At 45.6% G+C, this 25445-nt stretch overlaps 1 protein-coding gene across 7 annotated transcripts in view; it reads right to left on the bottom strand.

The window, feature by feature from the left end:
• PMS1 (PMS1 homolog 1, mismatch repair system component) overlaps positions 1-25445 on the bottom strand; it is a 903709-nt gene that overhangs the window by 553588 nt on the left and 324676 nt on the right. For all 7 annotated transcript variants that reach the window (XR_014979980.1, XM_085648798.1, XM_085648797.1 and 4 more), the window contains one exon: positions 4232-4354. Coding sequence is in view for 6 of the 7 variants with exons in the window: in XM_085648798.1 (XP_085504924.1) it covers positions 4232-4354 (123 nt within the window). In the remaining variant the exon portion in view is untranslated. The remainder of the gene's footprint in view (positions 1-4231; positions 4355-25445) is intronic.

The following is a 25445-nucleotide window of genomic DNA, read 5'->3' as shown; positions in this document are numbered from 1 at the left end:
TATTATTCTATGTTTAAACATATATATAGGTCATTGCATAAATAAGTACATTTTTATCATAACTATTTATCTGCAAATGCTTCACTATTGAATTAAAAAAAAAATTAATTATAAAAACAAATTAACCTGAAGTACAAAAACACTTGAAAGTCTGAGTTTATTAAATAAAACTTAAATCTACTTATATAACCTTCCTTATACATTTATACCTTCCATGTACTTATGTATCTTCATATTTATTACTTTACTTCTAATTCAGCCTCTCCAACGCACTACCCTATATCTCTTTCAATATATCCTCTACCTACAGTCTGACTCATACCAAACCCCATTCTACTACTATGATTACCAAAATAACCCTTTCTAGACTCTTTCCTCCTCTACCCCCTTGCATCATCGCAAACCTCTTATTATTCAGATCTCCCAAACAAGCCTTTCTAAACCCTTCCCTTTGACTTTTACCCTTCCACATCCCTATTACTCATCCCAAAAACTTTCTAGACCCTTGCTTGTTCTATCTGTCCATTATCCTATTCAATCCAATCAACAGACTCACATGTGTGGACTATTTAGAATCTAATAGCCTACTATGTGTCTCTCAGACGGGTTTCCGCCCTCAGCATGGAACTGAAACTGCCCTTATAGCAGTAACAGAAGAGACTAGAGCGGTGCTGGACCAGGGAGGAAAAGCAGCCATCATACTACTCGACCTCAGTGCCGCGTTCGACACTGTCAACCATGCCATCCTATTACATCGTTTGAAAGGCATGGGTGTGTCGGGTGCGCCCCTGGAATGGCTGACTTCCTTCCTGGATGAGCGTTTTTTTCAGGTGTTCGAGGGTGAGACGATCTCGGCCAAGCAACCACTCAGTTGTGGGGTTCCGCAGGGTTCGTCCCTGAGCCCCACTCTTTTTAATGTTTATATGCAACCTCTAGCAAATATAGTTCAGCCCTTTGGTGTGGGTATCGTCACCTACGCAGACGACACCCAACTGGTGGTCTCTTTGGACCACTCGGAGGGGTCATCTAACACCCTGGGTCTGTGTCTAGAGGCTGTTGCTGAGTGGATGCATGCGTCTTGTCTTAAACTTAACGGGGAGAAGACGGAGATCATGTTATTAGGTAATTCCTTACCGAACACTTTGGCCTCTATTTGGCCTACATGCCTTGGCACTCCTCCCCTCCCTAAGCCCCAGATAAAGAGCCTTGGAATCTGGCTTGACAGGGCGCTTGATTTCTCGGTCCAAGCCACCACGACTGCCTCAACTTGTGCTGGGTTAATGAAAATGCTCCGCAAGGTCCTTCCTCTGCTCCCTTTCCAGGCGAGGAGAGTCATGGTTCAGGCCCTGATTCTCTCTCGCCTGGATTACGGGAACGCCTTATATTTGGGCGCCCCTGTAGCGGTGACCAAAAGGCTCCAAGTCACCCAAAACTGTGCCGCCCGGCTATTGTTTAATATTCCTCGTTGGCAATCAGCTAAGAAAGCTCTTAAGGAGCTTCATTGGCTCCCAATGACTGCCAGAGCTCAGTTTAAGGCGATGTGCATAGTGCACAAATCTTTTCATCGAACAGGCCCTGCCATCTTGTTCCCCTTTGTAGTGCCTTACGTCCCTTCCAGAGCCCTTCGTTCCGGCTCACTGCACTTAGCAACTCCAACAAAGGTTATCAAAGCCCGTTGGGGCGGTCGCTCTTTCTCACACTCTGCCGCCAAACTATGGAATTCCCTTCCTGTGAGTATTAGACAGATCAACAATAGGATGGCATTCAGGAAAGTCCTAAAAACCCATTTGTTTGCGAAAGCGTGCTAATGTACCTTGGAGCTCGTCATAGTAATTGCTGAAGCGCGACGAGGCCTCCGGGTAGTTACGCGCTATATAAATATAATTTTTCATTTCATTTCATTTCATTTCATTTCATGTTCACCGCTCAAATTAATTGAATATTTTCCTATACTAATTCCCGACTAATCCTGTTTGGGTTCCGGAGTAGAGTGCTACCTACCTAAAACGCACTTCGACACCTCATCAAGGTTAGCAAGTGCTATATAAAGGCACACTCTTCCCTTTGCTATTTGTCCACTATCCTTTTTAAATCCAGAACAAACTCACAAGTCCATCGCTCAAATCAAATTCATATCTCCCTGTACTAATTCACCACTAATCTCTTTTGGGTTCCAGAGCAGCGTGCTACTCGCCGAAAAGCACTTTGACGCCTCGTCAGTGGTAGTAAATGCTAAATAAATGCAATCACAATATAATAGGGTGGCAGCTTGATGATTGGCTTAACTGGTCAATGGAAATATAAAATATATTCTGACTCGTCTGGAAAAGGGGAGGTTGGGATCTACTGAAAAAGACAATAGTGTACAAAAGGCAGGCCAGAGAAATAGAGGAAAAGGAGTTAAAGTATTGATTTCTGTTTTTTGCCAGTATTGGTGGCAGCATGATGATGGGGAAAAGAATTATCAAGGAAAAGGGTAATGTTTCATACAGAAAATGAGTCAATAGTGCATTTCATAATCAACAAAACAACGAAGGATAGACATGTACTTGTTTATTGAGAGCGCTTGTTTTACTGTGTTTGCAATCGAACATTCTTTTCAGAGAAAAACATATTCCAGGGTTTGTAAACCAAATAGCTGATACTCTGTTTTGTTCACAGCGGGAGAGGTTCCGTGATTTGGTCCTGGGAGCGGATACCACAGCAACAACAGTCCCAGAAGACATGTCGGAACTTGGGTAAGAGCAAGAAGTCTGTTGGGGCAAATATTGGCAGAGTCAACCCAGAGGACATATAGAACTGCATGGCTTTATTTTGTGCAATATGGAGCACAACAAAGAGATAGGGATCAGATGGGGCTCAGACTAGGGCAAGAAGACCCAATCCACTACGATGTAGCTTTGATAGAGAAGGGATGCTCTCCAATAACCATAGCTGAAAAAAAATGGACGGTATAGCTTTTCAAGACTAGTGGGGTTATCTGAGACTTTCAATATAATGGGATATAAGGTGTTTTTCCCACGTGACAGGGGGCAACAGATAGGAGGTCATAAGGAGGAAATATGGATATGCGGAAACTCCATGATACATTGGGCTGGAGTGCAATCAGAACATCTACAGCAAGGAGTACGACTAGGAGTGGACTGGGACAAGACAAAAGTGAGATGGTTTGCAATAGGAGGGAGAGATGAGAGCAGTTGATATCAGGGTTAATGGAAATTAAGGACCTGTGGGGACTGCGGAATGAGTTAATAATACATATGGAAGAGAATGATTCTGTGCAGATTATGAGCCTAGAACGTTTGAAAATAAAAAGGAAGGATACGATAACAGTGAAGGAAGGGTAATCAGAGGATCAGACATGATGAATCCAGTTGCTACTAAGAAGGATTTGGCAGGGAGCGATTTACCCGGCAACCATCAACAGAGCAGGAGGGAAGTCAACAGGGATGTTTTGGGTTTTTGCACAGCGCTATTCTGAAGTGTTGAAACACTGAGAAATTGTTTATGAGAACTTAGTATTGTTTTAGGAGGACAAGGTGCACTTATCGCCTCTGGGGATGGAACAATACTTAGAGGGAATAATGAGGGTGTTGAGGACTCTGAAAGAAGGGAAGTAAACAGCTCTGGCTAGCTTTGTGGGGCGGAAGCACCAGCACGAGGTAGGGGTCCGTCTGGTGGTGGTGAGAAGGGTACTCAGGAAGGATGTTGGAGTATCGGGGAAGAGTCTAAGAGAACGTTGAGGCAAGGAGTGAATGGAAGAATTGCAGGCTTGGTCAAAGGGTGAGCAAGCCTGCCATTTGCAACAAGCAAAGGGGGCCAGGTGAATACGCCAGAGGAGTCTAAGGGAGGCATAAGGACGGGTATAGTACAGAGGAGGTGAAACAGGGAAATGTAAAGGGGCGAGGAAACTGTTTAAGAGAGGTGGGATGGGTTAGTTGGTTATTTTATAGTTCATTGTTAGGGAATCTTTCATTTGTGCGGCAAGAAGCCAAAGGATGTTTACTTTACACACTAAGCTTGCTCCAAATTAAGCGGCTTGTTTATACCTAAAAGCGCGTCTGTGTTTGTTTTCTCTTCCAAACTGGTGATGGTGTAAACAGCATCATCAATCTGAGGAGGCTGCTATGTTAATGAAAAGCAGAAAACAAAAACTGTTCCCAGGTGATATAAACATCACAATGATACAACATTGTTTAATAAGTCTAAGATACACAATTAAATCATTTACCTTTAGTATATCTTTCTGACAGACAGGTCGACGATTTATGAAAATGAAACTCCTTTCTGGATTTGAAAGACTTGTCAAACTATACTCCGAATCCGGACTTGGAAGAAATCCACTGATGGAGACCTAGATTCATGAAAAGCAGAGTTTGTTCAGAGAGAAGCATCGCACATCGTGTTCACTCATTCTTGCATTTATAAACTGCAGCACATGATTGCTATGTTTGAAGACATTGACCAATGTATGCAAAAGGGATATAATCAATTTAGGGCTATGACATCCCCTCTATGCCATACACATTTAATAATGTATTAAACAAGGGCCGTCAAGTCTCTTTGTGAATCAATGTTAGGTCTTTTCCCCTGCCAGTATCTCATTTTGTCAACTAGTCAAATCATTGCGAGGCAGGAGCCCATGCATGTGTGCTTACGCAGGGCAGCCAGTATTTTGGGTGTACTTTCACAAAAAGCATTCCATGTGAATGCACGGAAAGCCTTCTTGTAATTCTTTTGCGTCCACAGCACTTTAAAGCAACTAAGCCTTGGCAAAGCCAAGAGGTCTGCATCCACACATTAAAGGCGCAACTTACTGGCTGTGTCAAAGACTTGTTAAAAAAATATATTGCGGTGCTCTAGTAATTATCGTTTCTTGTCTCGATTAGATTCTTTAGGAAAACATTCTGCAAAATGTATTCAGACACTGAAATGAACAGCAGACTTCTTAGGTGCTCAAGCTAGATCACTAAAAGCCAGAGGCAGATGATTGTGACTTTGCTTTTTGTTATAATGAAGAAAGGGGTGCGTTAGTACTCTTGCATTCATTTGAACAGTAAACATTGTGGTACCAATTTAGACAAATGAAAACTGCAGAAAAGGAAAGCAGAACTTATTTAACAGCTGAACACTATGGCATGGCACTTTTTTAACACATCTTTTACTGCATAGCGCCATGACCATGCAGCCTACAGCATAGATACCTTTACAGCGTGGTACTTTACCACATCAATAAGTTATATTTTTACTAAGCGGCATTGTACAGATATGTACACACACACACCCACACACTTATATACACATGCACACACATTTATTACAAATTTAAAACACTAAGTATTATGGGTGGATAGGAGTAATGGGTAGCAAAGGGTTTTTAGTGTTCAGGGATGGATGGGGTAGTAAGGGGTTTAAGGTATAAGGAAAAGGTAGGGGTCAGGGATAATAACGGGTTTTTAGGTTTGACGGGAAATGTAGAAATAAAGGATGGAATGGAGTTTTTAGGTTTAACGGATGGGTAAGAGTTAAAAGTGGCAAGGGGTTTTTAGGGTTCAGGGGTAGGTAAGAGTAAGGGGCTTTAAGGTTTAAAGTATGGGTAGGAGCAAAGGTTGGCAACAGGTTTTTATAGTTCAGGAAAGGATAGGACTAAAAGGAGTACTAAGGGGTTTTAGGTGTGAGATTGGGTAAGGGTACTGGCTAGTAAGGGGTTTTTAGTTCTAAAGAATGGGTAAGGAGTTTTTTCTGTGTGTGTGTGTGTGTGTATATATATATATATATATACATTCTCAGTTTCACAAGCACCCAAATGCAGCGCGCACTCCCAGTCAGCTCTCTCCAAGTAAGGGAAGATACAGGTGCAACCAGCGTCAGCAGAGCCTGACGCGTTTCGGGCATGCGCCCTTCCTCAAAGGCTTTTCTGCTACTGAACGACTGCCACCATTAAGATTACCAGTGTTTGTCCCTTCTTTATTTCATTCATGATCAAACAATCACAGCTGGGTAAGTTCCAAGGAATTCTGGGACTGGTAGTCTTTTCAAAATACATCCCAAGTGGGCTGAAGGCAGTCAATTCAATAAAATGTCTATTAATCACGGGTGTACCTGCACACTTCCTCCCCGTTCAAATCTTGAGCCAGACTGATCCATTCCGCCGATAATCACACCAGCAGTGGAACCGCTAAGTAACGCGGCGGTGCGCCCCCCGGCCGGCTCGGCCGTCATATAGTCAGTTTCACAAGCACCCAAATGCAGCGCGCACTCCCAGTCAGCTCTCTCCAAGTAAGGGAAGATACAGGTGCAACCAGCGTCAGCAGAGCCTGACGCGTTTCGGGCATGCGCCCTTCCTCAAAGGCTTTTCTGCTACTGAATGACTGCCACCATTAAGATTACCAGTGTTTGTCCCTTCTTTATTTCATTCATGATCAAACAATCACAGCTGGGTAAGTTCCAAGGAATTCTGGGACTGGTAGTCTTTTCAAAATACATCCCAAGTGGGCTGAAGGCAGTCAATTCAATAAAATGTCTATTAATCACGGGTGTACCTGCACACTTCCTCCCCGTTCAAATCTTGAGCCAGACTGATCCATTCCGCCGATAATCACACCAGCAGTGGAACCGCTAAGTAACGCGGCGGTGCGCCCCCCGGCCGGGTCGGCCGTAATATAGTCAGTTTCACAAGCACCCAAATGCAGCGCGCACTCCCAGTCAGCTCTCTCCAAGTAAGGGAAGATACAGGTGCAACCAGCGTCAGCAGAGCCTGACACGTTTCGGGCATGCGCCCTTCCTCAAAGGCTTTTCTGCTACTGAATGACTGCCACCATTAAGATTACCAGTGTTTGTCCCTTCTTTATGTCATTCATGATCAAACAATCACAGCTGGGTAAGTTCCAAGGAATTCTGGGACTGGTAGTCTTTTCAAAATACATCCCAAGTGGGCTGAAGCCAGTCAATTCAATAAAATGTCTATGGTAATGTAAATGTCTGCTGGTGTGATTATCGGCGGAATGGATCAGTCTGGCTCAAGATTTGAACGGGGAGGAAGTGTGCAGGTACACCCGTGATTAATAGACATTTTATTGAATTGACTGCCTTCAGCCCACTTGGTATGTATTTTGAAAAGACTACCAGTCCCAGAATTCCTTGGAACTTACCCAGCTTTGATTGTTTGATCATGAATGAAATAAAGAAGGGACAAACACTGGTAATCTTAATGGTGGCAGTCATTCAGTAGCAGAAAAGCCTTTGAGGAAGGGCGCATGCCCGAAACGCGTCAGGCTCTGCTGACGCTGGTTGCACCTGTATCTTCCCTTACTTGGAGAGAGCTGACTGGGAGTGCGCGCTGCATTTGGGTGCTTGTGAAACTGACTATATTACGGCCGACCCGGCCGGGGGCCGCACCGCCGCGTTACTTAGCGGTTCCACTGCTGGTGTGATTATCGGCGGAATGGATCAGTCTGGCTCAAGATTTGAACGGGGAGGAAGTGTGCAGGTACACCCGTGATTAATAGACATTTTATTGAATTGACTGCCTTCAGCCCACTTGGGATGTATTTTGAAAAGACTACCAGTCCCAGAATTCCTTGGAACTTACCCAGCTGTGATTGTTTGATCATGAATAAAATAAAGAAGGGACAAACACTGGTAATCTTAATGGTGGCAGTCATTCAGTAGCAGAAAAGCCTTTGAGGAAGGGCGCATGCCCGAAACGTGTCAGGCTCTGCTGACGCTGGTTGCACCTGTATCTTCCCTTACTTGGAGAGAGCTGACTGGGAGTGCGCGCTGCATTTGGGTGCTTGTGAAACTGACTATATTACGGCCGACCCGGCCGGGGGGCGCACCGCCGCGTTACTTAGCGGTTCCACTGCTGGTGTGATTATCGGCGGAATGGATCAGTCTGGCTCAAGATTTGAACGGGGAGGAAGTGTGCAGGTACACCCGTGATTAATAGACATTTTATTGAATTGACTGCCTTCAGCCCACTTGGGATGTATTTTGAAAAGACTACCAGTCCCAGAATTCCTTGGAACTTACCCAGCTTTGATTGTTTGATCATGAATGAAATAAAGAAGGGACAAACACTGGTAATCTTAATGGTGGCAGTCATTCAGTAGCAGAAAAGCCTTTGAGGAAGGGCGCATGCCCGAAACGCGTCAGGCTCTGCTGACGCTGGTTGCACCTGTATCTTCCCTTACTTGGAGAGAGCTGACTGGGAGTGCGCGCTGCATTTGGGTGCTTGTGAAACTGACTATATTACGGCCGACCCGGCCGGGGGCCGCACCGCCGCGTTACTTAGCGGTTCCACTGCTGGTGTGATTATCGGCGGAATGGATCAGTCTGGCTCAAGATTTGAACGGGGAGGAAGTGTGCAGGTACACCCGTGATTAATAGACATTTTATTGAATTGACTGCCTTCAGCCCACTTGGGATGTATTTTGAAAAGACTACCAGTCCCAGAATTCCTTGGAACTTACCCAGCTGTGATTGTTTGATCATGAATAAAATAAAGAAGGGACAAACACTGGTAATCTTAATGGTGGCAGTCATTCAGTAGCAGAAAAGCCTTTGAGGAAGGGCGCATGCCCGAAACGCGTCAGGCTCTGCTGACGCTGGTTGCACCTGTATCTTCCCTTACTTGGAGAGAGCTGACTGGGAGTGCGCGCTGCATTTGGGTGCTTGTGAAACTGACTATATTACGGCCGACCCGGCCGGGGGGCGCACCGCCGCGTTACTTAGCGGTTCCACTGCTGGTGTGATTATCGGCGGAATGGATCAGTCTGGCTCAAGATTTGAACGGGGAGGAAGTGTGCAGGTACACCCGTGATTAATAGACATTTTATTGAATTGACTGCCTTCAGCCCACTTGGGATGTATTTTGAAAAGACTACCAGTCCCAGAATTCCTTGGAACTTACCCAGCTGTGATTGTTTGATCATGAATGAAATAAAGAAGGGACAAACACTGGTAATCTTAATGGTGGCAGTCATTCAGTAGCAGAAAAGCCTTTGAGGAAGGGCGCATGCCCGAAACGCGTCAGGCTCTGCTGACGCTGGTTGCACCTGTATCTTCCCTTACTTGGAGAGAGCTGACTGGGAGTGCGCGCTGCATTTGGGTGCTTGTGAAACTGACTATATTACGGCCGTCCCGGCCGGGGGGCGCACCGCCGCGTTACTTAGCGGTTCCACTGCTGGTGTGATTATCGGCGGAATGGATCAGTCTGGCTCAAAATTTGAACGGGGAGGAAGTGTGCAGGTACACCCGTGATTAATAGACATTTTATTGAATTGACTGCCTTCAGCCCACTTGGGATGTATTTTGAAAAGACTACCAGTCCCAGAATTCCTTGGAACTTACCCAGCTGTGATTGTTTGATCATGAATGAAATAAAGAAGGGACAAACACTGGTAATCTTAATGGTGGCAGTCATTCAGTAGCAGAAAAGCCTTTGAGGAAGGGCGCATGCCCGAAACGCGTCAGGCTCTGCTGACGCTGGTTGCACCTGTATCTTCCCTTACTTGGAGAGAGCTGACTGGGAGTGCGCGCTGCATTTGGGTGCTTGTGAAACGGACTATATTACGGCCGACCCGGCCGGGGGGCGCACCGCCGCGTTACTTAGCGGTTCCACTGCCGGTGTGATTATCGGCGGAATGGATCAGTCTGGCTCAAGATTTGAACGGGGAGGAAGTGTGCAGGTACACCCGTGATTAATAGACATTTTATTGAATTGACTGCCTTCAGCCCACTTGGGATATATTTTGAAAAGACTACCAGTCCCAGAATTCCTTGGAACTTACCCAGCTGTGATTGTTTGATCATGAATGAAATAAAGAAGGGACAAACACTGGTAATCTTAATGGTGGCAGTCATTCAGTAGCAGAAAAGCCTTTGAGGAAGGGCGCATGCCCGAAACGCGTCAGGCTCTGCTGACGCTGGTTGCACCTGTATCTTCCCTTACTTGGAGAGAGCTGACTGGGAGTGCACGCTGCATTTGGGTGCTTGTGAAACTGACTATATTACGGCCGACCCGGCCGGGGGGCGCACCGCCGCGTTACTTAGCGGTTCCACTGCTGGTGTGATTATCGGCGGAATGGATCAGTCTGGCTCAAGATTTGAACGGGGAGGAAGTGTGCAGGTACACCCGTGATTAATAGACATTTTATTGAATTGACTGCCTTCAGCCCACTTGGGATGTATTTTGAAAAGACTACCAGTCCCAGAATTCCTTGGAACTTACCCAGCTGTGATTGTTTGATCATGAATGAAATAAAGAAGGGACAAACACTGGTAATCTTAATGGTGGCAGTCATTCAGTAGCAGAAAAGCCTTTGAGGAAGGGCGCATGCCCGAAACGCGTCAGGCTCTGCTGACGCTGGTTGCACCTGTATCTTCCCTTACTTGGAGAGAGCTGACTGGGAGTGCGCGCTGCATTCGGGTGCTTGTGAAACTGACTATATTACGGCCGACCTGGCCGGGGGGCGCACCGCCGCGTTACTTAGCGGTTCCACTGCTGGTGTGATTATCGGCGGAATGGATCAGTCTGGCTCAAGATTTGAACGGGGAGGAAGTGTGCAGGTACACCCGTGATTAATAGACATTTTATTGAATTGACTGCCTTCAGCCCACTTGGGATGTATTTTGAAAAGACTACCAGTCCCAGAATTCCTTGGAACTTACCCAGCTGTGATTGTTTGATCATGAATGAAATAAAGAAGGGACAAACACTGGTAATCTTAATGGTGGCATTCATTTAGTAGCAGAAAAGCCTTTGAGGAAGGGCGCATGCCCGAAACGCGTCAGGCTCTGCTGACGCTGGTTGCACCTGTATCTTCCCTTACTTGGAGAGAGCTGACTGGGAGTGCGCGCTGCATTTGGGTGCTTGTGAAACTGACTATATTACGGCCGACCCGGCCGGGGGGCGCACCGCCGCGTTACTTAGCGGTTCCACTGCTGGTGTGATTATCGGCGGAATGGATCAGTCTGGCTCAAGATTTGAACGGGGAGGAAGTGTGCAGGTACACCCGTGATTAATAGACATTTTATTGAATTGACTGCCTTCAGCCCACTTGGGATGTATTTTGAAAAGACTACCAGTCCCAGAATTCCTTGGAACTTACCCAGCTGTGATTGTTTGATCATGAATGAAATAAAGAAGGGACAAACACTGGTAATCTTAATGGTGGCAGTCATTCAGTAGCAGAAAAGCCTTTGAGGAAGGGCACATGCCCGAAACGCGTCAGGCTCTGCTGACGCTGGTTGCACCTGTATCTTCCCTTACTTGGAGAGAGCTGACTGGGAGTGCGCGTTGCATTTGGGTGCTTGTGAAACTGACCATATTACGGCCGACCCGGCCGGGGGGCGCACCGCTGCGTTACTTAGCGGTTCCACTGCTGGTGTGATTATCGGCGGAATGGATCAGTCTGGCTCAAGATTTGAACGGGGAGGAAGTGTGCAGGTACACTCGTGATTAATAGACATTTTATTGAATTGACTGCCTTCAGCCCACTTGGGATGTATTTTGAAAAGACTACCAGTCCCAGAATTCCTTGGAACTTACCCAGCTGTGATTGTTTGATCATGAATGAAATAAAGAAGGGACAAACACTGGTAATCTTAATGGTGGCAGTCATTCAGTAGCAGAAAAGCCTTTGAGGAAGGGTGCATGCCCGAAACGCGTCAGGCTCTGCTGACGCTGGTTGCACCTGTATCTTCCCTTACTTGGAGAGAGCTGACTGGGAGTGCGCGCTGCATTTGGGTGCTTGTGAAACTGAATATATATATATATATATATATATATATATATATAAAAAATTTCCTATGGAAACACGGTCCTAACTATAACTATCTACTGGCGACCGCCAGATGTATATATATATATATATATATATATATATATATATATATATATATATATAATATCAAAGCTACCAAGTACCAAAACGTACAAGGAGCACTCGGGCCTCAGCTGCACACAAGGAGCCTTGATAGGTAAGCACGCCTCCAACACAACAATTCCTTTCACTGTTCAAAACTGCCCTGGATGCCTGACGCGTTTCGAAGTGTCCCCACTTCTCTTCAGAGGCTTTGGCAGTTTGGAAAAAGCGCTTAGGGCACCACCCCCTTAATTGCATAGATGCACGCCCTGGATGGGCTTGTGGGACTTGTAGTGCCTCACGTTGCGCAAAATTTCAGCTGGCAACCTTTCAAGCCCACAGATGGGCCTCGCTGTGCGTGATTCGTGCAAAATCCATACGCTGCTGACCCACGATATCGGCCCATTATTAAAGACCGCATGGCCCCCGGTTCTCTCAGAGTGGTGCTCCTCCCGCGGCAGGGTCACCGCGTAAATATCAAAGCTACCAAGTACCCAAACGTACAAGGAGCACTCGGGCCTCAGCTGCACACAAGGAGCCTTGATAGGTAAGCACGCCTCCAACACAACAATTCCTTTCACTGTTCAAAACTGCCCTGGATGCCTGACGCGTTTCGAAGTGTCCCCACTTCTCTTCAGAGGCTTTGGCAGCTGAGGCCCGAGTGCTCCTTGTACATTTGGGTACTTGGTAGCTTTGATATATATATATATACACACATAAATATATTCTTTTTCAGGGGGTTTGGGGTTTCTCCCAATAAACATTTATGAAACAAACACATACACACATTTAAATCGCCACAAATGAGAGCAACAACTATCGCTAATAATATGCAGATTAGGCATTCCTATGCAAAAATAACCCGAAAACACCACTTCCCAATATTTTCAACGAGCATCCAAATCTGCGGTACGATCCAAAAACAGGCGATAAGCTGCATTAGCAATAGGAATCTAACATCTGACTTTTACTGATGTAAAGTAGGACGACTACCTACAGTGTGAAAGGGAGCCCAGCCCAGAATCACATCTGAGGACCAACACATGTCATAGAGCAACTGATCATGCACCTCCCACACCCAAGAAGGCCACAAAACCCACTGCCACCACCCTCAGGACCTACCCCCTGGACCTACCCCACCACTACCACTGAGGCAGCGCACAATAGGACAGCAAACCTTCCAAAAACGGCATGGTCCCTCAGTCACACAATAGCTGAATGTTGCGAGATGTGGCAGCCAAACATGTGTGAAGGACGCAAGTCACCCACCAATAATAATGCACACAATACCAAGTGTAGCGGTGATGTGCTGGACAGACCTCACTATTCAGAGTACAAACCTCTCCATGTGTACATATACTGCTGGTGCTTGTAGTGTTGTGGACAGTGGACGCAACCATGTTACCTCAGACAGTGGAGAAGATCTCGGTCATGTACCTGTGTCGTCGTCCCGCGGAAGCGCAGTGGGCTGGTCCAACGTACGCCACTCCAGCGTAGAAGTGTGAATAAATAGTCCGGGGCTCTGGGCGTGGTTCACTTGTGTGAAGGCCAACGTATCTGCCAGAGAGGCGGCCCTCACCCTGCCACGTGGCTGTCGCCATGACCACTGGCCTCCTCGACACAGGCCCCCTGCGAACACAGCAGCACAGCACCGCAGAGTTATGTCTGTACACACTACTGCCTTCAATCCACACTGCGGACAGCAGGGCTCACAATTCAGATGGTCGCGATTGCAGATGACGCAGGCCAGTAGGCAAGACACATTGCTCCCAGTGCGGCCCGCCCAGACCACGCTTCATCGCAGGTTGCATACACGCTAAGCGCCAGAGGTGCCACTAACTCAGTGCACCACAAGTCAACGCCACGTGGCCTTACTAAGGCAGAATTCATTAGTCAAAAGACATTGCTACCAGTGCGGCCCGCCGGACCACGCATCATCGCAGGGTGCGCACACGATGGTTGCTTCAGGTGCCACTAACTCACTGCACCACAAGTCATCGCTACGTAGACTTATTAAGGTAGAATTAATTAGACAAAAGACATTGCTACCAGTGCGGCCCGCCCGGACCACGCATCATCGCAGGCTCCGCATACGCTGAATACTTCTGATGCCACTAACTGTGCAGCTCAACTCAATGCCACGTGGCTGTGGGCCCTTGCTGACCGCTGCCTCTGGCCTACACTGCGGTCAGCACGGCTCACAATTAAAATTGAGTCTTGATTCATTAATTACAGAGTCCAGTAGGCAACTAACTACAACGTCCCTGAAAACTACACAATATCCTTTTAGTATCCTTGCTTCAAGAACTTTTTCGATATCAATTATAGCTTTAGTACAATAACCAAATTCATCTTGCAAGTCCAAAGGAACACTGAATGGCAGTCTACACTGCGGCCAGCAGAGCTCACAGTTCGAATTCAGTCTTGATTCATTAATTTCAGAATCCAGTAGGCACATAACTATAACGTCCCCAAAATCTACACATTTCGACAATGTATTCCATACATATTTCATCTTTTGTTACCTACACTGCGGTCAGCAGAGCTCACAATTTACATTGAGACAAGATTTATTAATTGCAGACAGAATTGTACTCTATGTCCTTGGATTTTGCCAAGAGGAAGTGACAAAAAGCATTCCTCGATGTCTGTCCTGACTACTGCTTTCCATCTACATTGCGGACTGCAAGGCTCACAATTCAGATCGAGTTGCGATTGCACATGACACAGTCCAGTAGGCAACAGACATTGCTACCAAAGCTGCCCTCCCGGACCACGCATCATCGCTAGCTGTGCACACGCGGAATGCTTCTGATGCCCCTACCTCAGTGCACCACAACTCATGGACCCTTTATGATATAATCTTTTGTGTATGATTTCAGATCTGCTGCCCCTACCTCAGTGTACGATTAGTCATGAACCCTTTACGATAGAATCTTTTGTGTATTATTTCACATTTGGTGCCCCTAACTTAGTGCAGCACAAGTCATGGACCCTTTATGATTGAATCTCTGTGTGTGATCCAATGATTACTGTTGTACTTGCGGCCAGTACCAACCATTCCCTGAGGGCTGGCTTCACTCACTCCACATGCATCCAGCACAGACGTCACTGGACATGTGACCCTGGTAATAAAAAGGGGCCGAGTGCATGTGCCTGGACCCAGCCTGCAAGACAAAAAGAAAGATAAGATTGTGCGTCATGCGTCCATCAAAGGAAAGAGAAAGAGTGAGGGAGAGGAAGAGAGAGAGAAAGAAAGAGTGAGAGAGAGAGGAAGACAGAGAAAAGAGAGAGAGTGAGAGAGAGAGGAAGAGAGAAAGAGTGAGATACAAGGAAGAGAGCGAGAAAGAGAGAGACCACGGTGAGAGAGAGGCAGAGAGGGAGAGAAAGAGTGAGACATAGAGGAAGAGAGAGAAAGAAAGAATGAATGAGAGAGAGAGAGAGAGAGAGAGAGAGAGAGAGAGAAAGAGAAAGGAAGAGATAGAGAGTGAGAGAGAGAAAGAGTGTGAGTGACAAAAGAGATGGAGAGGGAGAGTGAGTGTTGACCCTGGAGAAAATCCTCACAGCTCACCTTTCTGCTACTGGTGTGTCTCCAACCACGTGCCGGGATATAGTGCAGCCCTCAAGTTTAGTCATCTGAAACATAGTATAGAATCAGTAATGGCAGAGTACATACAACTGCACAGGCGTAATTCTCTGTTTCGCCCTTGCGCACCCAGGCTGCTGCACCCCATCGACTCTCGCCGCCCAGAGGTGTCTGTCTGCCCTGCGCACTCCGGCTGCTGCACCCCATCGACTCCTGCCGCCCAGAGGTGTCTGCCGCCCAGAGGTGACTGCTGTACCCCATCCACTCCCACTGCCCATAGGTGTCTGCCCGCTACTGTGCACCCAGGCTGTTGCACCCCATCCACTCCCAGTGCCCGGAGGTGACTGCCTGCTCCTGTGCACCCAGGCTGCTGCACCCCATCCACGCCCACTGCTCGGAGGTGTCTGCCCGCTCTTGTGCACCCAGGCTGCTGCACACTATCCACTCCCACTGCCCAGAGGAGACTGCCCGCTGCTGCGGAAACAAGCCTCTCTGCTCACCTACCGCCACCGGTGTTTGTGTAAGAGGGTCCACCATGTGCTGAAGCAACCTCCTCAGCCGTTGCGTACACGCGGTTAAGCCTAGCTCACAATTCAGGGTGGGTGTTGATTGCCAGGATGGCCACGCTTCATCGCAGGCCTGCTAGACAAAAAGCAAGATAAGATTGTGTGTAATGTGTCCATCAAAGCAGAGAGAGAGAAAGAGTGAGAGAGAGAAAGAAAGAAAGAGTGAGAGGAAGACAGAGAGAAACAGTGAGAGAGAGAAACAGTGAGAGCGAAAGAGAGAGAAAGAGTGAGAGAGAAACCGTGTGAGAGAAAAAGAGTGTGAGGGAGAGAAAGGAAGAGATGGAGAGGGACAGTGAGTGCCCACACTGGACAAAACCCTCACAGCTCACCTTTCTGCCACCGGTGTGTCTCCAACCACGTGCCGGGACATAGTGGAGCCCTCAAGCTCACTCATCTGAAACATAGTACAGAATCAGTGATGGCAGAGTACATACGACTGCGCATGCCTAAATCGCTGTCCTGTCTTTGTGCGTCCAGGCTGCTGCACCCCATCCACTTCCACTGCCCAGAGGTGTCTGCCACCGCTGCGCACCCAGGCTGCTGCACTCCATCCACTCCCTCCGCCCAGAGGTGTCTTCCCGCCCATACGCACCCAGGCCTCAGTGCTCACCTTTCCCCGGCCAGGGCACCCTCCACATCATGCAGCCCCGCTCCGCAGACCACCAGGTCTCACATTTGGTGCTGTGTCTTGATTTTACCATGACAGAGGACATACAAGTGCACATGCCATCATCGCAGGTTGCACACCCGCTCAGCCATTGCGGTGCCACTAACTCTGTGACCAGTGAGGCCACGCCACGTGGTGAAGGCCCCCGCTGGTCGATGGCTCAGGCCTACACTGCGGTCCAGCAGGGCACACAAAACCTGACCTGTCCGGACCACTGGGACGGGACATCATCGCAGGCTGCACACCCGCTATGCACTTACTGTGCCCCTATCTCAGTGCCCCGAAAGTCACCGTCCCGTGGCGGTGTGCCTGTGCCGGCCGCAGTGCATCCGGGGCACCAAGTCTGAAATGGAAATGGCGAGGAGCACGTGCGCCCGGTCCTTTAATTGGCAGAGTCACGTGTCCTTCTAACGACTGTGCTTGATGGGTGTGGTGTGGGTGTAAACCAGCTGTCAGGGAGTGGCTGTGGCGTACTGACAACTAGACCTGAGAAATCTGGGCCATGTAGCGTTGTTGTCCCTCCCTGTATGCGTAATCGGATTGGGCTGGCTTGGCGTATGCCAGTCCTGCTTGAGGCTGTGAACAATGACTCTGGAGCTGTGGGCGTGGTTCCGTCCTGGGCTGTATGAGTAATCAACTGATGCGGGTGTCCCTATTGTAGTGATACCGCCACCCGGGCCGCAAGCGCCAATGTGTCACCCTGTGACCCAAGTCCTAAAACATGGCCAACATGGAAGGTAGGGGGGAATCACTGACCCTACATTCATCCATATTTCCACACATGAAAAATCGTGCACATGACATATCTGTGTGGATATGAATGTTTATTGCACATTCAGTGGAGTGTTGCAGCTATAGCAATACAGGGCCATGCAAAGCACAAATGTCAGTTTTTGGCACATGGATGGCAGCCAATTAGAGCCATGCTCGTACTCGGGGGTTAGGCTCCGCCAACATATGTACTTATCCAATCACTCCGCCAATTCCGAAGCACTTATAAATTCACTATACCCTCTCCTTGCAGTACTCCAGGTAGTCCAGAACACCGCTGCTCGCCTTGTCCTAAATCGGCCCCCTCGTACTCCCTCCAAACCTCTACTTAACAAGCTGCATTGGCTATCTATCAAACAGAGGGTGAAGTTTAAAATCTGCTGTGTCATACATAAATGCTTACATGGGAGAGGCCCTGTATATTTGTCCAACAAATTCTGCCCCTATGTACCCATGCGCTCTCTGAGATCCAGTGAGCAGGCTCTGTTATGTGTACCCAGAGTAAAAAAAGCAAGACAGGGAGACAGAGCCCTATCAGTTGCTGGTCCAATTCTATGGAATAGCCTCCCAATATCTTTGAGGCTCTGTGACGATCATCTCCCTTTTAGGAAACAATTAAAAACTTTCCTATTTCAAAACTAATAAGATATACTGCTTGGACCTTCCTTTCCTTTTGCATTATGGTCGTCTTAAGGCGCGGAGATACTCCTTTGGGAGTCGAGTCCAGCGCGGTACAAACCCATAAATAAAATAATGATCCAGTCTCTACCTATGTAATTATACAATGACTGAGGCAAAGTTACATAACCAAAGTTTTCCCCACTGCTAGAGATAACATGGTTGCAAGCGCTGTCCACAGCAGAATTTAATGTGGTAGGGCCCAGGGGCAGCATCATGCATACTTAATGAGCACACAGACGCAGTTAGTTAGATAGTGGAACTGGGTCCGGGCACATGCGCTCGGCCCCTTTTGATTCACAAATTGCCGTGGGATGACACGCCATGCCTGTACCTACTTTTAATTTGTTGTTTTGATTAAATAAAATCTTTTATATGTAAATCCATAGATGACTGAGATTCTTATTTGTCCAACCTCACATGCATGTTCTTAATTCTAATTGTGCGACATCAGCCAATTTGTTACGTTCCAGATTTCCTATATATATATATATATTCTTCAAACAAAAGGATGCACCGCACTCTAGAGAATGATCGTGATAGCTTAATTTATTTTAAGCACAGATCCATATCCATATCCTACTGGCGGTCGCCAGTAGGTAGTTATAGTTAGAACCTAGTTTCCATAGGAAAAGCATTTTATATGTATATTAACTGAAAAAAACATAGGTTTTACAGACGTTATAGTTGGGAATTAGCATTTAAAAAACCTTAGAAATTCACTGAAAAAACCATAGGTTTCAGGGACGTTATAGTTAGTTGGACATTTCACTCATAGAAAACCATAGAAATCTCCCTGTTATAGTTAGTTGAGCTAACTATAACTCGCGCCCCTGCAATGCACTGCTGATGACGTCACATATTACATCATTCATGACATGGTCAGTGACATCACTGATGACATCTAAAATGACATCACTGATGACATCATCCAGTTACTATGTGTTTCTATGAAATGTAAATATGTTTTATATATATATGACAAGGTGTATTGAAGAATGAATGGGTGTATAAGAGTCAGGATGGATGATTAAGTAGGTGTGTAACTGACTGTATAAGTGAGTGATTAATTGTGTCTTACTTAATGCATGCGTTAGCAACTGATACAGACATTCACACAGTTTAGGTTGTCAGTTGGTGAGTAAGCGATTGCATGCGTTGGTTATCAGTTAAATGAGGATCTATATGCGATTGATTGGTTGTCTGAGTATCTGTATGGGTGCCTGAGTGTCTGTGTGGATGGGTGGGGGGTGTGACTGTGCATAGATGTGTGAGTGGATAATTCACTGGGTATATATGTTCAAGTCTATATCTGTGAAGGGCTGTATGGCTCGGTGAGTGGGTGTATGAGTGTATTGGTGAGTTAATGGATGCCTCAGTGGTACATGTGCGAGTAACTGCATATGTCAAAGTCAGTATATATTAGTGTTGGAGTGTATAAATGACTATATGTGAGACTAAGTGATTGTGAGAATGCCTATATGGATCAGTGTGTGCTTGTATTAGTTATTGTATTAGAGTGAAAGTATGTGTTAGTATATGTTTAAATAAGTAAGTGAGGTGGTATATGCGTAACTTTACAGGTGAGTAAGTAAAACTGTGATTGATTATTTCCATTACTGACTACATGAGTGAATAACTATCATTGAGAGGCGCTGTGTGAGTGTCTGTATAGATATGTGACTGGATATGATAATGCTGTATTGATGGCTGACTATATGTATGAGTGACTGTATGGGTGAATGAATGGATGTGTGTGTAGACCTAGTAATTAGTGAGTGGATATGTACTAACTGGTATTGGTGTGTTCATGGTTTTGAAAATTATAGTCTCTATTTTAAAGTGGGTGTATCAACTGTTACATTAGGGTCTGATGAGGTGCATCAGATTTTCACGTGGATGATGACATCAGTGATGTCATCAGTGATATCATTTGAGATGTTATCGGTGATATCACTGACCATGTCATGAATGATGTAATATGTGACGTCATCAGCAGTGCATTGCGGGGGCGCGAGTTATAGTTAGCTCAACTAACTATAACAGGGGAATTTCGATGGTTTTCTATGAGTGAAATGTCCAACTAACTATAACGTCCCTGAAACCTATGGTTTTTTCAGTGAATTTCCAAGGTTTTTTAAATGCTAATCCCTAACTATAACGTTTGTAAAACCTATGGTTTTTTCAGTGAATTTCGACACTTTTTTAAATGTTAATTTCATATTTTAATATTTATAAAACCTATATCTTTTCTAATTTTTTCAATAATATTTTCGAACTCTATAAACCTTTTTTTAACTTTCAAAATTATGTAATGTTTTATATCTTCAAAAAATGTATCTATCTACCAAGCTCCATCAGCACACGAATCCTATCCGCCATTTTGGAAGTGGGTATGGGCACTTGCGCTCGACTCCTTTTTATTACCAGGGTCACATATCCAGGGACGTCTATGCTGGATGCGTATGCTGTGAGTGTAAACCAGCCCTCAGGGAATGGTTGCTGCTAGCATCAACTACAACAGTAATCATTGGATCACACACAGAGATTCAATAATAAAAGGGTCAATAGTTTGTGCTGCAGTAAGGTAGGGACAGTAGATGTAAAATAATACAGAAAAGATTCTATTGTAAAAGAACCATAACTTGTGGTATACTGAGATACAGGCAGTAGATCTGAAATAATACACAAAAAGATTGTATCATAAAGGGTCCAGCAGTTCTAGTGCACTCAGATAGCCACATCAAAAGCATTTAGCATGTGCACAGCCAGCGATGAAGCGTGCTGCGAGCATCATCTGCAATAGCGACTCGATCTCAATTGTGAACACTGCTCTCTGCAGTGTAGGCCAGAGAGAGCGGTCAGCAAAGACCCACAGCTACGTAAGGTGGACGTGAGCTACACAGTTTGTCGTACGCGAAGCAAGAAAAAGCGTGTGCAGAGTCTGCGATAACGCGTATGCATGGTGCGGACAAAGCGCACTGCAGCAATGTCTTTTCCTACAGGACTGCGTCATCTACAATACCAACTCGATCTGAATTGTGAACACTGCTGTCTGCAGTGTAAATTGAAGGCATTAGTCACACAGACTTTTTCTCACTTCCTCTTTCCAAAATACAACAACATAAATTACAGAAAACTCTGCAATAAATAAATCAAAACAATTCGAATTGCGATTTCTACTGTCCACAGTGTAGACTATTCAGTGTTTCTTTTTAACTTTCAAGATGAATTTCACCATTGTACTAAACATATAACTCATCTAAAAAAATTCTTCAAGCAAATATACTAAAAGAATATTCTGTATATTTCAAAATATTGTAGTTAGTTGCCTACTGAATTCTGTAATTAAACAAACTCAACTCGATCTGAATTGTGAGCCCTGCTGACCGCAGTGTAAGCCAGAGGCAGTAGGCATGAACACCTCACAGCCACGTGCAGTTGGATTCGGATGCACATAGTTGGTGGCACCTGGTCGGAGGGGGTACACAGAAATCATCACAGACTTTAACTTCTGACATCCTCAATCAAATAATCAAGACCCCGCTTCACTGTTCGGACCTTCTGTACCGCGGTGTAGTCCTCAGACTACAGTCAACCAAGCCCAATAATCATGTGCAGCACTTAACTACGGAAGCACAGACACTGACTGATACACCTCAACAGAAACCGTTCTGTGAAAAGCAAGCAGCAGTTAATATCGGACACCGTTCATTGTGGGATCAAGACACCGTTCCACTGTTAGGACCTAGAGTTGATTGCACCTGTTCGAAGGGAGTACCTTCATCTCCACTCTCAGATGCAGTTCTTACATCGACCATTGTGGGATCAAGACCCCGTTTCACAGTTCGGACCTGCTGTTCCACGGTGTACTCCAGCCACTACAGTCAGCCAAGCCAAATAATCATGTGAAGCAATTAGCTACGGAAGCACAGAGTCTGATGCACCTCAACGGAGGGAGTTCTCTGAAAACTCAGCAGCAGGTAATATCGGACATCGTCCATTCTGGGATCAAGACGCCGTTCCACTGTTGGGACCTAGAGTTGCTTGCACATCGAAGGGAGTACCTTCATCTCCACTCTCAGATCCAGTTCTAACATCGTCCATTGTGGGATCAAGACACCGTTCCACTGTTGGGACCTAGAGTTGGTTACACCTGGTCAAAGGGAGGACCTTCATCTGCACTCTGAGATACAGTTCTAACATAGTCCATTGTGGGATCAAGACACCGTTCCACTGTTGGGACCTAGAGTTGGTAGCACCTGCTCGAAGGGAATACCTTTATCTCCACTCTCAGATGCAGTTCTAACATCGTCCATTGTGGGATCAAGACACTGTTCCACTGTTGGTACCTGTTCTACTACTGTGTTAGTAGTATACAGAGCACTCCGCGCTGCTGGGCCTCAAACTGAACGCTGTGTGCCTGTGTCATGGTAGCCAGCGTTGATCTGAGGAACCTCGCCCCAGGAGCTTCCGCCGGCACGTGGTGGGCCCTCTTTCACATAATGAGGTAGCGAAAGGTGAACTGTGGGGCATATGTGCATTGCAGCGGTCACAACGGTTTCTGAGTACTAGCAGGCTGAGAGCATCATTCACGCAGCCACCTTCACTCATGAGGTCAACCTTGTGGCGGTGTAAGCTGCACAGACCTAGCAGACACGTTCGCCACACATCCCCTCAACACTTTGCATTGTATACTCTTACAATCGAGAATCACTTGCCTCCTTCGTACATACTTTGCTCCCATCTCTCCCCGCATTCTGCATTGTGTAACAGAGGTGCTATGCCATGTTTGCTTTGTGTACATGGCTAGCCACGGTTCCAACAGTACGTAGTGTCATTGTGTCTGATAGGTGTACATATTGTTTGTCATGTTGTATGCGATTATATAAGGTTGCGTGTTTATTCACGAGCAGTGGTTTCTCCCATTTACATATCGCTGTCTTAAAGAGCATACAGAAGTTTTTCTCACAGGTGCAAACTGTGACCACAATGGCAGTCATTCATTACTATGCAAGAATTTCCAACTGCACAACACTTCTAAGCTTACAGCCCCCAATCTTGCCTGCTTTCTAGAAAGCACGTCAATTCCCACAATCACACCAACATTCGCACAGCTTTCTAACAGCAGTTATCTGCTTCTCAATAACATGCACTCCTATGGAATGTGAGGTGGCATACCGTATGTCCTTACTGTTTCAAACCGAGTAACTTCCTGTAGCAATGTCTATTCCCACCCACACAAACTAACTCCCAAACTTGAACTTGGCCTTGAATCCCTACTTTGCAAACAGATTTCATTAAACTAACCAAACTAAAACGCTTTATTTCACAACAGAAGTGTCCCTCACTTCTGCAAAAGAAATTTATCGCCTGCAGATAGCATGAACTTCCAGTAAAATACAGTCCCTTTTAAATTTGAACCTCCCATTACACTTTGTGAATTGTTACCCAATTTTCAACACATCTCACACTCAAGGTCTGGCACACTTTTTTAATACGGTCTCCTCTGACCTTCTCATAGCCTTTCAAACTGTTTTTGGTATAATACCACACTTCATTCATTCGATCATCTCTGGAATAACAGGAACAGTGCCCAAAATTCTCGCACTCTTTGCGGCCATCCTACTACTATTTTTGCTTGTAAAAAATGACTGCGCTCCCTGTGGTAACAAGCATCTCCGACAGAATACGCCTCTACGCGAAGTTACATCAATACCGTGAAAAAATGGAACACATTTTCGGCTGCCTGCCTCTATCTATTATCGTAGCCAGCTACAACATGACATTTATTTACACATATACAACCTGCGTGCAACCATCTTTCGATTGCAAAACTTGCCCATTTGACTGGCAAATGGATGTATGCCTTGCCAACATCCCAACAATCGCTCCCGATATCCAGTAGGTAATGGAGTATCTTGAAATCCATGAACTCGATTGTTCAGGCAGTAGAGCAATGGCGGATGCAACGCAAAAAGGTATCGTGGCGGAATGGGATTTCTGCGCAGCCGCGAAAGATCTACTGCAACGTACAACCTTTGACAACATCGCAGATTGCCTGCCAATTCAAATTGCCGCGCCAACATTCGAGGAACATAACTGTCCCTTCGAAGATATGAAATGGATCGCTTTCCTTTTCTCACACGATGGCAACCATGACCTCTTGGAACATTACGCATCTGAAGCCGCAAAAGAACTTCCGGACTGCAATCTCCAAGACTTGTAAGAAATTCACGTTCTTCTTGGATTGATTTTTACCAATGTTTTTGAGTTTTTCCTTTCAATTTTTTTTAATACATTTCAATTGAACTATTTTCATATAATAACTTTCTAAGTAAGCTCAGGCATTTGAACAGTTTTCATTATTGCCCCTTTCGTCTCCAGTCTAACCAGGGATGGGTGATGTATGGCCTATCCAAATATGCTATTTACTTCCTAAATTAGCATAAACCCGAAATCCATTTTGAAACCATCTCTATTCTTTGTGCACACGTCTCTCTGCCTGCCTCCTATCCACGGAGCCCTTTCACACAAATTTACTCCTTCTCGGCCTCTACTCACGAGCTGGCGATCAACATCATAAAACATGACATTGTTTAGGAACTGATTGGCACAGTGTGCTAATCATATCCTACCTTTATTTTCATTTTCGAATTGAGTCTTTCATGTCTAATCGCTATTGTTTATGTCACATGGAACTGTTGCATGTAATGTGAAATTCACTAATGCAGCAGCTTCAGATTTGAATATAACCGAATCGGTTGGAGTTTGCCTCAGCTCGGTGCCTTAGCTCTTTGCACAAGATTTTTTTTTTTGAAAGAGCTGAAGACAATAATGTATGGTTTGACGAGAAGGGTACCTAATGTGCTTCTCAGAAGCACAATTTTGTGTTCCTCCTAAAAGTTTCGATGTTACTAGAACTGTTACCTATTTTGACACGCACCAGATTGAATCTACCGTACAAGAGATTGCTGACTGTTCTACTGTTGATAATTTTGTGTTACAACAAAGCAGTACCAGGAAGTTTGATGATTACACTTTGCAATTTTTTTTGTGTTTCTTTTCTTAAAGGATACATGTGCTAATCGTATCCAACCTTTATTTTCATTATAGAATTTCAAGTCATTCAAGTGTAATAGGTATTGTTTATGTCATATGGAACTGTATTGTGAAATTCACTGATGCAGAAGCTTACGTTTGAATTCAGCAGAAGCGGTTGAAATTTGTCTCAACTGAATGTCTTACCTGTTGCACCAGTGGATCCATTTATGGCACTTAAATAAAGACACTCTTTATATAACTTTCAG

Source organism: Triturus cristatus, chromosome 3_2 (assembly GCF_964204655.1).
Source record: "Triturus cristatus chromosome 3_2, aTriCri1.1, whole genome shotgun sequence".
Lineage (NCBI taxonomy): Eukaryota > Metazoa > Chordata > Amphibia > Caudata > Salamandridae > Triturus > Triturus cristatus.
Note: the sequence above shows the minus strand (reverse complement) of the source record. Positions and strands in the feature narration are given on the sequence as shown.